At 40.8% G+C, this 16,907-nt stretch overlaps 1 protein-coding gene across 2 annotated transcripts; it reads left to right on the top strand.

Moving 5' to 3' along the window:
* On the top strand, positions 1-7,767 carry CLDND1 (claudin domain containing 1). Of its 2 annotated transcripts, none has more exons than XM_070406112.1 (5): positions 1-101; positions 1,437-1,743; positions 4,274-4,384; positions 6,059-6,196; positions 6,362-7,767. In XM_070406112.1, exons 2-5 carry the CDS (start codon positions 1,455-1,457, stop codon positions 6,580-6,582), a joined length of 759 nt encoding a protein of 252 aa, XP_070262213.1. In that variant the 5' UTR covers positions 1-101; positions 1,437-1,454; the 3' UTR covers positions 6,583-7,767. The 2 variants fall into 2 exon arrangements, with proteins under 2 accessions (XP_070262213.1, XP_070262214.1); XM_070406113.1 differs by lacking the exon at positions 1-101 and adding an exon at positions 1,113-1,203.
* The last annotated feature ends 9,140 nt before the right edge of the window (positions 7,768-16,907 follow it).

Genomic DNA, 16,907 nt, shown 5'->3' on the forward strand with positions numbered 1-16,907 from the left:
GGGGCGGGCTCTGCAGGGAAGTGCGTCAGAGGAGGCGCGGGGAGAGTAGGGTGCTGTGGTCCGAGCTGAAGGGTGAAGCTGGCGGAGCAGGAGGATGGGCGGTGAGCGAGCGGGGCCGGCGTCGCCGGGCGGGGGTCGCGTCGCCGTGCGACGTTGCCAGCGGTTTAGGGAGGGTCCCCTCCCCTGGCGCCGCTGGGGTGGGCGGGTTCTGAGCGGCCAAACTGGGCGGGGGTGGTCCCTCTGCCGAGGGGTCTGGGGAGGGGCCTGGTCGGGTACCCGGGGCCCCGGGCCGGGTCCTCGCAGGGCTTCCCCACCCCTACCCGACCCGCGTCGACCTCCCCCCGGCCCCCAGGGGCGCCCCGCGAGGGAGGAGCGCCCTCCCGGTGCCGGGACCTCATTTTAAGGTCATTTGCGAGCACGAGGATGACAGAGGGTTCAAAGGAATGGACCCCAACCCGCCTCCTGGGGTTGCCCTGCATGACTGTCATTGCCCTGATCGCCCCGAGTCACCCCCCAGCCTCCTGGCGCGGCCCCCGCCGTCCGCGAGCCCGTGTCCGAGCTGCTCGGTAAGGTGTGTCGGGGGCAGCCTTCGACTCGGCCCGATCCGCCTTGACTCACTTCACTGCGGCCATCGACCGCCGCCGCGGAGCCCGCGTCCACGCCTTCCTGTTGCCTAGTGCACACTTTTCTCTGGCGGAGGAGAGTTCACTGAGTTTGCAGATGGGGAGGTGCAGGAGTGTCGGGACTGGGGAGAGCACTGGGCGCGAGGAACGTGCCGGGTGAAGGAGCCTGGCTTCGCGTTCCCCGACCCAGCATTCGGCGTGATTTTGTCCTCCTCGCCGTTCTCTGCACCGAAAACAGCCTTTCTCTGTGGGTTCACAGATATCGTCCACGCCGCGTTCCTGATTCTAAACGTGGTTTTCAGGTTTCCCTCTTGAGAGGGAACGGGGAGGAGCGGATTTCCTTCCTCTGCTTCCTTTTCCTCTGCCCTTTTCACACCCCGCACCCCCACCGGGGACACTTAATGCGCTGCAGCTCGTATAAAAACTCAGCCTGTGATTAAAAATTCACGCAGGGTGCATTGCTGACTCTGGGCATGTGTGTTGTCTGCATGTGTAACGTGTACGTCCTTTTCAGTGTTGTCTGTTTTAGTGTGCAGGTGAGAGACTAGAGAACAAGACCTCTGTCTCCATAGCGTCCTGGGTATGTGAACTTTCAATAAGTACTTTCATGCTGACTGTTGTTTTGAACTTAATTTAAAACATGCTTTTTTTAAAAAAAAAACAACAAAAAAACTTCTTCATGATAGACAATGAGTAGACATTACTTTAAATAGTCAAAGGATGGGAAATAAAGGGCGATTTTGAGATAATTTCTTTATAAATGATCTTTATTTGTCCTTGGTTGAGTGTAACGTTTCTCCAATTTTTATACAGAGCAGTGTGAATGCCAGAATGGATAACCGTTTCGCTACAGCATTTGTAATTGCTTGTGTGCTGAGCCTCATTTCCACCATCTACATGGCAGCCTCAATTGGCACAGACTTCTGGTATGAATATCGAAGTCCAGTTCAAGAAAATTCCAGTGATTTGAACAAAAGCCTCTGGAGCGACTTTGCCAGTGATGAAGCAGATGAAAAGACGTACAGTGACGTGCTTTTTCGATATAATGGCACAATGGGATTGTGGAGACGGTGTGTCAGTATACCCCAGAACGTATATTGGAATAACCAAGAAAGGACAGGTATTCCTCGTTTTAACTTCTTTATCCTTTACCTGTTCAAATAGGAACGAGGTGATGTGATGATGACCGAATTATGTATAACTGGTTTGTGAGTCCTTTCTCTCCTCAAAGAAATAAATCTGTGTTTTTCTCTCCATACCACCTTCTACCCCCGCCTTTCATGAGTTACCATTGTACTCATAAATATTGGTTGGGTGAGTAACTGTCCTTATCCTGAGAAAGACATTTTAAATCTTTGTACTTATATACCTATTTATTAATAGCCTTTTTATTCATCTCACACATCATGGGGAAATCAATGGAAAAGTACAAATAAGACTTTAAACACTTAGTAACTGGTAAAAAGGACTAGTATCCAAAATCAGATCAACAAATATGAATTGATAGTTCTTTTATATGTTAGCTGTGTTAGTAGGTATTATCATTTGCCCTCTAAATCTTAGTATAATTTGACCAACTTTACATTTATATCTGTGCATATTTGAGACTGTTTTACAACAACCTTTTTTTGAAAAAAGATTTTTTTATTGATATTTAATGAGAGGGGAAGGGAGAGCAGGAATCATCAACATGAGAGCAGAACATCAATCAGCTGCCTCCTGCACGTCCCCTACCAGGGATCAAGCCCGAAACCTGGTCATGTGCTCTGACCAGGAATTGAACCAGCAACACTTCAGTGCCTCGGACAACACCCAACCAACTGAACCACACCAGTCAGGACTGTTTTACAACAATCTTGATAGAGCTTATAGATTAAAGATGTACAGAAGAAAAATAACCTAAGAAATTGTCTCTCACGTTTATTTTGCAAGCATTCTTAACATTTAAAAATTTTAATTTCCAGTTATTAACATGGAAACTTTAGAGCTCTTTGTAAGGAGCAGCTTTACATTTTGTGTGTTTTTTTAAATTTGTGACTACTTCTGTTGGCCTGTTGGTGGGAATCACTGTATTCAGATCCTAGCATAACAGGCTTGAGTTGCCATACATCAGAAGATGGATATTGTGATTTTATATGGGAAAAAAAAAAGTAGTTTGTAAGAGGGGAAAGTAGGTTAAAGTTTATTGTAAAACATTTAACTATTAGAGCATAGAGTACATGATATTTGAATTTAGCAACTATTTATCCTTCATTCAACAAATATTTATTATCTGTCTCCATATTCCAGGGCCTAGAACAGGGGTGGGCAAACTTTTTGACTTGAGGGCCACAATGGGTTCCTAAACTGGACTGGAGGGCCGGAACAAAAGCATGGATGGAATGTTTGTGTGAACTAATATAAATTCAAAGTAAACATCATTACACAAAAGGGTACGGTCTTTTTTTTTTTTTTTTTTTTTTTAGTTTTATTCATTTCAAACGGGCCGGATCCGGCCCGCAGTTTGCCCACGGCTGGCCTAGAAGCTGGGAGTGCATCAGGAAAAATAAAAATAAAAATTCTTACTCTGGAGAAACTACTTACATTCTAATAAGGTGTGACAGGCAATAAACATAGGTATAACAGTATAAGCAATAAATAATTATATAAAATGTTAGAAGATGACACATGCTAAAATATAGCAAAATAAAGGGGAGTTGGAAAAACATGTTGATGGGATAAGTTACAATATTCAGTAGTAGAGGCTCCAACAAAAGACACCACTTGAGTAAAGACTTGATGTAGGTGAAGGTGTTGGCCAAATAGGTCATTGTGGAGACAGAGGAGATCATTTAGGTTGGAAGAAACAACTACTGAAAAGCCCTACGTTGGGAGCATGCCTAAAATAGTCAAGGACCAGTGAGGAAACCACTTGACTGGAATGGAGGGAGAGGGAGATGGGTATTCTATCAGAGACAGTACTCTTGGGGTGGGAGTAGAGCAAATCATGCAGGATTCTCTAGGCATGAAGAAGACTTTGACTTTTATGTGATGGAGTCATTGGGGAGCTTTGAGCAGAGGAGAGATGATCTGCTCACTTAGGCTGATATGTTGAATACAGGTGTCAGGCAAAGGTGGAAGCCAGGAGACTAATTAGGCTTATGATTGTGACTCAGACCAGGGTGGTAGTACTGAGCATTGGCTGGATTCTAGATATATTTTGAAGGTAGAGCCTCTAGGAGTTCCTGATGGAATGCATGTGGACAAGAATGACTAAACTTTCTAGGCTGAGGAACTGGAAGGGTAGAATTGTCATTACCTGAAATGGGGAAGATGGCTGGTGGAGTGAGGGAGGGAAGAAGATCAAAGTTCCCATTTATTTGTTTTTGTCCGCTGCTCCTCCTCCTTCCTAGTCTTCTTACATATCTATTCTCATTGATTTTACTGCTCCTACTTTTCCCCCCCTTTCTTGTGCCCAGGTCTTAAGCCTGCCACTGAGAACTACTGGTATCTATTGGGCATTGATCCCACATGTCAGAGCTAAAGATGTTGCTGTCTCCTCTGCGAACATCTCTATCACTTTTTATTTCAGAGAATAGTTACTTGAAAGAGATTTTTTGTTAAATGCTTAGTATTAAAACAGCAAGCAATCATTGTTATTCTTGTTCCAGAATCATTTGATGTGGTCACAAGATGCACGAGTTTCACGCTAAATGAGCAGTTTATGGCGAAATTTGTTGAGCCTGGAAACCACAATACTGGGATTGATCTGCTTCGAACCTGTGAGTACTTTGATATCAGCAGGACAATTAGGGAAAAATAGGAAATAAGTTTGCCTTTTTACGAACTCTGATTTTGGAACAAGATGAGTTATTATATTGTGTCAACTTGAAATAAGATCTCTAACAGTGACAAGCTCTGATATGTTCGTAACATATTTTAGAAGTTAGGTGCACACTTATAAATTGCAAATAGGAAGTTGAGAGAGGAAAAATAACACATTGGATGACAGAATCCAGACCCTTCAAAAGGTATTTTTAGTGAGCCCATTTAATTTAATAGGGATAAGTAATAAATTCCTGTATTTGAGTTAAACACTTCAGCTACCTGAGTTCAGTTAGGGATGTGTGAACACAGTTGACTCTGAGTTCTATATGAGTCAATTGAATGTCAGGCCTGCCCCAAGTGTTAATCCAGTCTTAGGTGATAGTAACAGAACTGTAGATGTCAAAAGTAAATGAAAGTATTTATTAGGAGTATTTATTATTCCTTGAGGGTCAGACTACCCAGGAACTACTGTCTTTAGTTTTGAACCTAGTTTCCAATCTATAAAGACTTATTAGAGCTTGCCTAGAAGAATGACCATGTCATGAGAAGAAACATTTAATAAAATGGCAAGTACTTAATTTTGCCTGGCAAATGCATAGGAAGAAGTTTATTTTATTTATTTTAACAGTTTGAAGGAAAGAGAAAAACTTTTATGTAGTTCTAGAAGTAAAGCTAGCATTAGAAGGTAGATGTGGTTTGGTGTTGATATTGATACATTGCTATTAATTAAAATAATTTTAAAATGGAATAGGATGCTTTGTAAAGTCACCAGCTTTCTTCCTATGTGGTTGAAGGAATTTATGATAATTAAAACTGCCATTTATCACCCTGACCAGTTTGGCTCTGTGGTTGGAGCATCTGCCAGAGGACTGAAGGGTCATGGGTTTGATTTCCAGTTAAGGCATGTACCTTGGTTGCAGGTTCAGTCCCTGGCCCTGGTGGGGGCACGGGCAGGAGGCAACCATTCGATGTGTCTCTCTCACATCAATGTTTCTCCCAGTTGATATGTCTCTCTGACATCGATGTTTCTCTCTCCACCTCCCACTTCCCTCCCTTTTACTCTCTCTGAAAATTAGTGGAAAAAATACCTTGGGTGAGGATTTAAAAAAAATAAACACCACCACCAACAACAAATCTCCCATTTTATTGAGTCCTGGTTTATACCAGATCCTCTACTTTGCACTTTATGTATACTCTTTCAACAGTTTTTTTTGTGTGTATTTTTTTTTATCATCAACATTTATTGACTTGTTATAACTGCCATAGATCCTCTGAGGACTTATATTTGCTTATATGTAGAGCCAGAATGTTTTGCCTCAAATGCTGGCTCTACTAGTTTGTAGGGATGCTGGGAGGGTTAGTACACAGAGCATCTATGGAACAGTGCCTGACACTTAGTAAGACCTGTCCCGCTGAGGTCAGTAGTTGTTAACTTTTAGTGTCTTTTTAATTTTACATTTATCAGGAATAAGTGAGCATTTTTTTGAACAGTGTGCTTTACAAAACAAATCTCAATATTCCTTTCTCATTTTTGAGAAAAGATCTACGTAGAATAGGAAAGAAATTTCCATTGTGGAAAACTGTCTGGAATTATGGTAACATGTTTTTCCTCTCTTCTTTTCTTCCAGATCTTTGGCGTTGCCAGTTCCTTTTACCTTTTGTTAGTCTAGGTTTGATGTGCTTTGGGGCTTTGATTGGGCTTTGTGCTTGTATCTGCCGAAGTTTGTACCCTGCCATTGCCACGGGCATTCTGCATCTCCTTGCAGGTAGGTCTTGTCATCAGATTTAGCATTTTATCTTCTTTCTGTCTCCCTGGAGACCAAAGAGTTATAATTCTAAACATTCATATATTACTGCTCTGTCACATTGCCTGAAAATCTCTTATGGTGCTCTTACCTAGCAATATTTTGTTTTCTACGTTTTCCTCCAAGGTCTGTGCACACTGGGCTCAGTGAGTTGCTACGTTGCTGGGATTGAGCTACTCCACCAGAAACTAAAGCTGCCTGAGAATGTGTCCGGTGAATTTGGATGGTCCTTCTGCCTGGCTTGCGTCTCAGCTCCCTTACAGTTCATGGCTTCTGCTCTCTTCATCTGGGCAGCTCACACCAACCAGAAAGAGTACACCTTAATGAAGGCATATCGTGTGGCATGAATGGGAAGCTAGCCGCTATACAATTGCCATTTTTATTATTTTTAAAGAGTAATATTTTCCCTCCCCCAATTTTTTTGAATTTAACTATTTTTTTTGCAGATATATCACTCTATCTTGAAAATCCACTTTATTTATTCACACAGTTGTTTTTGAATACAACTAAAATTTATATGCATTACTCTGAGTGATAAACAAACTAGTCTAGGGTCAGAGTCTAGACATAAGGAAATGGGTAGATACTTGGCACAAATTTTAAAAGATAACTGATAGTGGGAAATTGACCCAGAACAAGTTCTGCTGATGTCTGTTAGACTTTTCAGTAAAGTAATTATATTCACGCAACTGGAAATTTTTATTTTCATTGGGAAACCTCATCGTCAAAACTTATGTTTACTTTGCTGTTATAGTTAGTTAGCTAGTCAGCCAGAGTTATTAATGCTATTTTCAAAAACTTAAGCTACATAACATAGGGAAATTATCTAAGATCCTTTTTCCTAAATATTGGCATATAACTTTCATTAAGATGAAATATGGCAGCTGTTGATCTATACCATGTCTGTCTAAAAGAAAAGAGGTGAAAAATAATCTTACGTACTTGAAATTTTAACTTTGGAACTACAGGAATTCCAATTCAGCCAGATAAGAAGATTAACCTTATTTTACTTTTTTTTTTTTTTTAAATCTTAGAGTGTCATAGGATTTTCAGTACCACCAAACATTAAAGGGGATTTTTGCTCCTTCCCCTTTAATACACCAGACTTATTACAAGAGTGCTTTCTTTTTAATACCACTTTGGATTCACAGAGTAAAATTCTTCAACTGCTATTTCTTTATTTCAACTAAGTACCATAAAGAACGTTCCACCATAAAGACCCTCTGGAGTTAGGAAAACTACCACAACCAGCTGGTCATTAACTTCCAAACATGGTCTTTATTTCTTGTGGTGAAATGATGTGCCTTTCCTTGCCTAAGTCCCTTCCTGGTGTGTATCAGCATTATTTAATGTCTTCTAATTCCGTCATTTTTTGATAAATGTCTATAAACATTGAACTTTTAAAAATCTTATTTACTTATTTCATTACTATAGCACTTGACAGATTTTTTTTTTAAAAATGTAACTTAGTGATTTCTTACAATATCCTAAATCTGTCTTTTATACAAAATAAACTTAAAAATGAGAAGAGACTCAGTTGATTTAAATCTCAATATGTTAGGATAAAGAAGTACAAGATTCTAAATGAGCATTTCTGTGGAAAATGTTTTTTTTCTTTATAGGCCTATTTTTATGCCCAGTGTTTGGCTCTCTGTTTTATCCTCCAAGAACTATGGGAACCTCTTAACACCCACTAGGAAATGAGAGACTCTATGTCATATGTTTCGCAGTTTTAAAATATGTTTTCAAAGTAGTATTGTGATCTCTATCATACTTAATGTGGCTAGTTTTTCATAAGTTCATTTAATGGCTGTGGATTTGTGTTGTACATTAAAGAAATAATTGAGTCAGTTTTGGATTTCCAGCAAAGCCAGTATTACTCTGCAGCTGATTATTGCCTATGAAATGGCTTGCTGCTCACGTTTCTTTCTCTTCCTAACTCTTGAAGTGTCATTGCCCTCCAGTCCTATAGACAGGAGAAAAGCTAAATGAGCAAACAACACTTTTGGAAATAGGATTTTTAAATTGTTGAACAACAGGGCATTTTTGTGTTGGGAATTAATTTAAACAGTGGTCCCTGCTTCTTGTCACTCCAAAGTAATCTGTCACTGTCATTGTAGTCCAGAAACCCAGTCAGAACTGGCCTTGTGTGTCACAACCTCACCAGTAGCATCCTGTAATATGGAGAGGTAGCACCATAAGCCCTGGTGCTAAATGGGTGTTGTAGTTGATACTTGAAGCACATTGCAGAGTAGCTGAGGTCATCCTCTCCTGTGAGGACTTTTTTCTGTGGAATACATAGGGCCATGTTGTTTCATTTGATATGAAAACTACGGTTTTTCAGCTGCACCATGATTCTAAAGAGGTAGAATCATATGAATTACTGATATTTGGCTACTTTTTAAAGTTAAACTAATAGATAAAATGAGTGGCAAGTAAAGTCCTATTAATCTCTTTTCATCTAATCTTTGAAAGTAACCCCCAAAGTAAAAAATTAATTTTCAGATTTTTCAGAACATGAGCCTTATGGCAACTTTAAGAAACCTGTTTTAAAATCTTATGGTTTCTAACCTCATAACTAAGTGATGTGAATATGTTCTATATGCTTCTTAGCAAAAGACTCATTTCAAAATGTCTTAGGGATAGCCATAAAAATAGTAAAAGTTAAAACAATAAAATGGCATTATTTTAGAAGAATTTATTTGTTCAGTTAACTCTGTACTTGCTATCCATGTCATGATACACCAGAGTCTCAAGAATTTAATAGTAATGTGTTAAAGTTTTACCTTCTCTAAATATTAGTGTATGTGTGGTGTGTGTGTTTGTTGGGGGGGGGGGGGGGGGATAAACTTGATAAGTCACTTATAGGTGACCTGATTTAGTCACACAAGTGAGAAGAATGATATGATCATACAACAAATCAATTTAGAGGAGAAACCAAGATGGCGGCATAGGTAAACACGGGAGTTTGCTGCCTCGAACAACCACTTCAAAAATACAACTAAAAGACGGAACGGACATCATCCAGAACCACAGGAAAGCTGGCTGAGTGGATGTTCTACAACTAGGAGGAAAGAGAAAAGCATACCGAGGCTCAGAGGAGGCGCAGTGCTGAAGTAAAATACTAAGGTTCGGAGTGCATGTGGAGCGGGCTGGAGGCTGAGGGCGCGGTTGTTTTCAATCGGGAGGGAGTCTCAGGCTCTGAGCTCCAGTTCCGGGCGAGTCTCTAAGGACCCAGACTCATACGGGAGAAGCGGGATTGTCTGGCATCGCTCAGAACCCTAGGGCAGCTTTCTCTCCATGGGGCTTGCAGCGACTACTGGGACACTGAGAAGCAGAGCCTCTGAGGGCAAGACTGAAAGCAGCCATAATTGCTAACCCCGCCCTGTTGATCCCGTGGGACCCGCCCCGCCCAAGCCCTACAGGGAGGCTTTTGCTGGATAGCCTCAGGCAAAGGCTAGATTAGCACCTCCCTAGAGATCCAGGAGCCAGGAAGGCCAGAGGTCAGAGTGGGACCATCCAGCTTTAAGCTCCGTGGAACCATAAAAGACACACTCAGGAGGCAGACTCAGTGAGCACCAAAGCCCCATCGAAGCAAGTCTAGCCCCAGAGGGGTGTCTCTAGCACAGAAGTTCTCCCACCGCAGACACAGCTGATTCTCACAGCCAATTGACCTGGAGGTCAATTCCTCACAGTGATAACTACAACAATCAAGGCTTAACCACAACAAGACTGTGCACAAAGCCCACAAGGGGGTGCACCAAGAGTGTCTACCTTAGGTAATTGGGACACTTAGCACAGAAAGGCACTCTATCGACACAGCGAAGCATAAAAAAATGCCGAGACAGAAACAGGACACAAACGACAGAATTGGAGGAAAGCAAACTGTTGGATATAGAGTTCAAAACCACACTTTTAAGGTCTTTAAAGAACTGTTTAGAAGCCCTCGAAAAGACTGGTAAGACCGCCGATAAATGTAGTGAGATCCTCAAGAAATCTAATGAGACCCTCGATGTTGTGATAAAGGACCAACTAGAAATTAAGCATACACTGACTGAAATAAAGAATATTATACAGACTCCCAACAGCAGACCAGAGGGTCGCAAGGATCAAGTCAAAGACTTGAAATACGAAGAAGCAAAAAACACCCAACCGGAAAAGCAAAATGAAAAAAGAATCCGAAAATATGAAGATAGTGTAAGGAGCCTCTGGGACAGCTTCAAGCGTACCAACATCCGAATTATAGGGGTGCCAGAAGATGAGAGAGAGCAAGATATTGAAAACCTATTTGAAGAAATAATGACAGAAAACTTCCCCTACCTGGTGAAAGGAATAGACTTCCAAGTCCAGGAAGCGCAGAGAACCCCAAACAAAAGGAATCCAAAGAGGACCACACCAAGACACATCATAATTAAAATGCCAAGAGCAAAAGACAAAGAGAGAATCTTAAAAGCAGCAAGAGAAAGAAAATCAGTTACCTACAAGGGAGTACCCATACGACTGTCAGCTGATTTCTCAACAGAAACTTTGCAGGCCAGAAGGGAATGGCAAGAAATATTCAAAGTACTGAATACCAAGAACCTACAACCAAGATTACTTTATCCAGCAAAGCTATCATTCAGAAGTGAAGGCCAGATAAAGAGCTTCACAGATAAGAAAAAGCTAAAGGAGTTCATCACCACCAAACCAGTATTATATGAAATGCTGAAAGGTATCCTGTAAGAAGAGGAAGAAGAAGAAAAAGGTAAAGATACAAATTATGAACAACAAATACACATCTATCAACAAGTGAATCTAAAAAACAAGTGAATAAATAATCTGATGAACTGGTGATTATAATAGAATCAGGGACATAGAAAGGGAATGGACTGACTATTCTTGGGGCGGGGGGAGAAAGGGGTGTGGGGGTGAGTGAAGAGATTAGACAACAATCGTGCACCTATGGATGAGGACAGTGGGTGGGGAGTGAGGGCAGAGGGTGGGGTTGGAACTGGGTGGAGGGGAGTTATGGTGGGGAAAAAAGAGTAACTAATGTAATAATCTGAACAATAAAGATTTAATTAAAAAAAAAACAAAAAAAAACAAATCAATTTAGAGTTTGTTTTCCTATCCCAAAGATGACATCATATTGTAGACTGGCAGTTAAAACTTATAAAATAGATCCAGTCATCTTCAGTTGACTATAAAGTACATAATGTGAGGGCATTTTAAAATGTAACTGTGTTGTCTTTCATCAGAAATGAATTAACCTGATTTGCTAGTTACAACACTTCCCGGAGTTTCCTAGCAGCAAAAGGAGCAGGTAATAGGTGCAGTTCTGAAGATGCAGATTATTTCACAAACTGGATGCAGCTTTGTCCTGGCACAGATGGGTGGAGTCTTGTCCTCCTTTCAGCTTTCTACTCATTCGGGAATAATGATTCATAGCTTGGAAAGAAAGAATTAAAATAAGGAAGCACATCTATGGACAGGAATTCTGTTGTCTGTTGCTTATCAACTGTTCCAAATACACTATTGTCATGAGATACTCCCTACCACACATTTTTCCCTTAGATCAAATGACATGCCAATGTCCTGCAAATTCACTATGTGAAAATTCTAACTTGCAAAAAGAATAAATTAGAATGATTGTTTGCTATATAGAAGTTACCATAAACATTACTTACTAGTAAACCCTCTTCAGTGCTAAAATTTCTTTTAGAAAAATTAAGTCATTATTTGACATTAACATTTGCCAGTACATACTTTCAGCAAGCTTGTATAAAGCGAGATTCAATTTATATGTTTATTTTTGCTGAGTTTAAAAATATGAAATAAGGAAAGAGTAATTCTTGTTTTGTCTCTGCCTTTTAAAATATGTGAGTTATTATTAATGCATGACCTTTCCTCCTCTGACTCTGTGCCTCAGAATGTGAACTTTAACTTACCTCTCCTGCAGCCTTTCAGCCCCTCCCAGTCTTCTAGGCTTCTGTTCGTGGTTTTCTTGACTGAGCTTGTAAGGTCATTGGTAGTTCACAAGGGACTTTGATTCTTTTATCCCCATAATCTCCATTGGCCTCTTTCTTCAGGATTCTTAGCCTTACCTTCATATGTGCTATCCAGTTTTCTTATTTTCAGTCTCAAGATACCAAGAATGGCTGTTGAAAACTATAAAGCAATTCTGTTACAAGATTGTGCTGTTTGGTGTTAGCTGCTTGACAATTTTAACCAACTCTTGTCTGTTGATTATTACTCCCTACCACACATTTTCCAAAATCGCTAGTAGAATCTAGAATTCTTCCTTAACTTCCACAGAGGGAGTGTATTTAATGAGGGAGTATTGGAATGAACTGTTCCAGTTTCTCCAAATCTCACTTGCTCCTCCCTACAAAAAGAGAAATTGTATGATCTGATTGGAGAGATTGCTGGGATCAGGGCATCCACAAAAAGCAACAAAAAGGTGTACAGGGGTTAAGTATCCAGCTCAGGAGACAGTACTAAATTTGCAGTCCCAGGTCTGTCACTTAGCTTTTCTGAGTCCCACTCTTCCCGTCTGTGAATGCTATCATACCTGCCTCTTGAGTTACGATGAGGATTTTGTCAATAGCTCAGCTAAAAGTAGCCACTCAAAAAATGCTACTTATGACTGGAGGCATAACGAGGGGATAGGTTACCAAGCCTATGAAGCTGTGGTTCTCAGCCTAGGCCACACATTGCAATTGTCTGGAGAATGTTTAAAAATACTTGTGTTCTAGATATTCTGGTCTTGTTGGTCTGGGGTGTGGCCCGATCACTGCAATTTTTTAAACCTTTCTAAATGATGCCAGTGGGATAGTTACGTTTGAGAAATATGTGTGAAAGCTATGTTTAAGATCCAGAAGTAGGATCTTGCTCTCCCAGGCAGATCGTTAGAGGGAGACAGTGGGCTCTGTCAAGCAGATAGACCCGCACAGTGCCTGCTTTCTAGAAGCCATTTCTCTCCTGTGCTTCCCAGCACTCTCTCCTGCTGATGACTGGTCATGTGAGTCGGGCCCCATCCATCACACCCTGCTGCCTGGAGATGTGTTGAAGAGTCTACCTGCAGACCCAGTACACTCCAGTGGCTGGTCTGAAGGTTCAGATTTGGCAGGAGGGAACAGGAAGCCTTGTTTGTTTTGGCTTCAATTCCAAATTACTTTCTCTAATCCAGCACTTTCAGGGACCCTATAGTTGTGTGATTAGCCTCCATAAAGTATATGAAAACTTTGATCCCTGACTGCTTTTCGGTTCATTGCATTCCTACTCTTTTGGTTAGAACCAGTAAGGAAGGACACATGCATAAGTGATTGACATTAACCTCTACACAAGCCAGAAATTTCCTGAGAATGGACATAGAAAATGAGATAAACAGTATCTGCCTTGATAGGTTATTGTGAGGGTTAAATAAGAAGGTACACAGATCCTGAAACGGAAGAGCTCAATAAATGTTGGGTTTTATAATGCTGAGGCTAAGACAGCACACAGGGAGGAGCTGGCCTTTGCCTGGCCGGTGTGGTCAGGCTCTAGTACATGCAGGGATTGGAGCTGTGGTGGCTTGTCATGTGGCTACACACCCACAGGGATTAGAGCTGGGGCTGGTGCTACATTATCAGGTGAGTCTAGTTTCTAGTTAAGGTTCATTTCAAAACAGCTTAATTACATGGGATTTTTAGTCAAACTTGCTAAAGGTTGTGCTTTTTTTTAAAAAAAAAAAAACACGCTTGTGTTTTTATCCTTTTTCTCAAACAGGACTATACAAGTGTGGGATTTTTGGTCTTTTGATGGTTTTGCTAAGTATCAGTTGATTATTCAAGATGAGCTACATCAAAAATCTGTGTTTATCCTGTTTAAATTGGATTCAGGTCCATTGAGGGGATGGGAGGAACCTGGATTCCTGTGGCTTGTTCTCAGGTTCCTGAAATCAACTGCTTCCACATGCAATTTGATTTGGATGGTTAATTTTTTAAAAATTATAGTTGACATAAAATAGTAGTTTCAGGTGTACAACGTAGTGATTCAACATTTATATAACTTAGGATGTGATCACTGTGATAAGTCTAGTAACCATCTGTCACCATACAAAATCCTATGTAATAAAAGGGTAATATATAAATTGACCCTAATAGCTGAATGACTGGAAACAACCGGTCGCTATGATGTGCACTGACCATAAGGGAGCAGATGTTCAACGCAGGAGCTTCCACCCGGTGGTCAGTGTGCTTCCACAGGGGAAGCGCTGCTCAGCCAGAAGCTGGCTCATGGCTGGCCAGTGCAGTGGCAGTGGCGGGAGCCTATCCTGCCTCTGCGGCAGCGCTAAGGATATTCGACTAAGCTGTTAGTCAGACATCCCCTGAGGGCTCCTGGGTTGCCAGAGGGATGTCTGACTGCCAGCTTAGGCCCAATCCCCTGGGAAGCGAGCCTAAGCCGTCAGTCAGATGGCCCCCGAGGGGTACCGGACTGTGAGAGGACACAGGCCGGTCTAAGGGATCCCCTCCCAAGTGCATGAATTTTTGTGCACCAGGCCTCTAGTTATTACAATATTATTGACTATATTCCCTGTGCTGTCCATTATATCCCCATGACTTATTTATTTTATAACTGGAAATTTGTACTTCTCATTCCCCTTCACCTTTTTCATGCAGCCATCCCACTCCCCCCCCGCCCCCCCCCGCCCCCCGGCAACCATCTGTTTGTTCTCTGTATCTGTGAGTCTATGGCAGCAGATTTCAGGGATGCACACCATAAGTTCAACCATTGGGTATTATTCATGAGCTATACGTTGTACAGTGCACTTTTGTTGCTCTGGAGGATTCAAAGATATGAAAGCTAAAAAGTTATCTTTAAAAATTCTAGAGTGAATTCTAACACATGGGGTTAAAACCCCTTTGAGGACTCATTTGGAGGCAGCCAAATCCAATTTTATTCTAACTACCCAACCATCACCCCAGACAGTGCTTCCCTTCCCTCCCCATTTGAAATAAGATGACTGGAGGAAGGCAAGGAAGGAGAAAACTTTGAATCTTTGAGTGGAGGGTGTGTGACCTCTCCCTCTCCTCCATCACAGAAGGGAGGTATGGGCACCCTCCATGGACTAGATAGCATTCTAGGTGAAAAAGCAGAGCTACTCTCTAATCCATGATTTTCACATCAACAGATCTGCTCTAGATTTAGACATACCCTGCTTGCAACCCCAGCTCTTCCTTTTACTAGTTTAGAAACTTTGGGCAAGTTACATCACTTCTGTAGGTCTCAGTGGGATATAATGTTCACTTGTTTGCTGTGAGGCTTAAATAAGATAACACATGTAAAGCACTTAGCACAGTGTCCAGCACATCTTAACCTTTCAATAAATGCTGTTATTAATCTGCAAATGATTTCAAATCCCCATCCCTGCCTTCTCTTCTAAACTTAATGTCTAAATTTCTAACTGCCTTCAAAACAGCTCCATTTGAATATTCTCATGGTACCCAAAACTTGATATGGCCACATCTTTCTCCTCATAATTTCTCCAATCCCCATTTTCTTTATGTTTCTCCCATCAGCTAGACTTTTCAATGGTGACATCATCTTTGACTCCTCCTGGCCTTTTGCCTTATATATTCAATACCTTATTAAGACTTTTTGATTCTAGTACCATAATGTCTATCTCACTAAAACCCTCATTTTGTACTGGTTCAGGCTATAGGATGATGACAATAGCTTCTTTGCTGGATTCCTTGTCACCTATCTGATTTGCAAAATTATAGATTTGATCACATCAACCTTTTACTCAAAAACTTTCAATGACTACCCATTGCTTTTAAAAGAAATTCAGAATAGTCTAGACTAAGTCTTACACCCAAGCTCTAGCATAAGCTAGTTCTATCTTTGCAACATTTTCTGTTCCTCTCCTTTTACTTCAGTCAAACTCACTGTTAATTATATCATTTGCATTTTCTTAGATTCATACTTCTTGTTACCTTGTGTTTATTATTGGAATACTGTTTTCCACATATTCAAATTCTGTCCATACCACTTCACTGAAATTAGTTTCAAAAGTACAACTACTTCTTTACCAAATAGAATAATTTAAAGCTCATCTCAAGTGCCTTATCCCTTTGAATTCCTTTAGCATGGTGGGTAACCTTTTGTTGGTTTTGTCACTTTCTGTAACACTGACTAGAATGCATATTATCTTCCCTACTAGAAGTATTGCCTATCTAATCTTTGTATCTCCTAACATCTCCCACATTGCCTTGCAAAGAATAGTCTCAGGAAATAAAAGAGAGGCTTCTGAATGTTAATCATTGAAATTATTAGAAAGCTCCATTGTAAATCATATACTTGAAACTAGACTATCTAGGAAAGAATTAGAATTGATTGACAGGAACTCAAGTTTAACACTGGAGGGAAAACTCCCTAATGGGTTCTTCCAGGTAACTTTGAGATGTGTAGATGTAATTTTCCTCCCCCTGAGCTGGAAGAGGAATTGGGTTCAGTTCTTTGTCAGTTGTGATGCCACATGTACAATTTAACTCAATCACTTAGTTTTTTGTGATTTTTGCATATTTCATAAGTGCTATACTAGAAAATGTTTAATTTTTTTTGTTGACTTGTTGCATTCAGAAGTAAATACAACATAACACTATCAGAAAAGTTTGATGAAGTCAATGTATCCCTATCTGTACTAGGTATT

This window comes from Myotis yumanensis, unplaced genomic scaffold (assembly GCF_028538775.1).
Source record: "Myotis yumanensis isolate MYYU_CA2020_CCGP unplaced genomic scaffold, mMyoYum1.0.hap1 SCAF_2, whole genome shotgun sequence".
Lineage (NCBI taxonomy): Eukaryota > Metazoa > Chordata > Mammalia > Chiroptera > Vespertilionidae > Myotis > Myotis yumanensis.

Bases quoted from the DNA above. Each gene is read 5' to 3' on its own strand.
- CLDND1 (XM_070406112.1), top strand. From the start codon at position 1,455: ATGGATAACCGTTTCGCTACAGCATTTGTAATTGCTTGTGTGCTGAGC. The intron at 1,744-4,273 runs GTATTCCTCGTT...TTCTTGTTCCAG, and splicing joins GAATAACCAAGAAAGGACAG to AATCATTTGATGTGGTCACA. The intron at 4,385-6,058 runs GTGAGTACTTTG...CTTTTCTTCCAG, and splicing joins GATTGATCTGCTTCGAACCT to ATCTTTGGCGTTGCCAGTTC.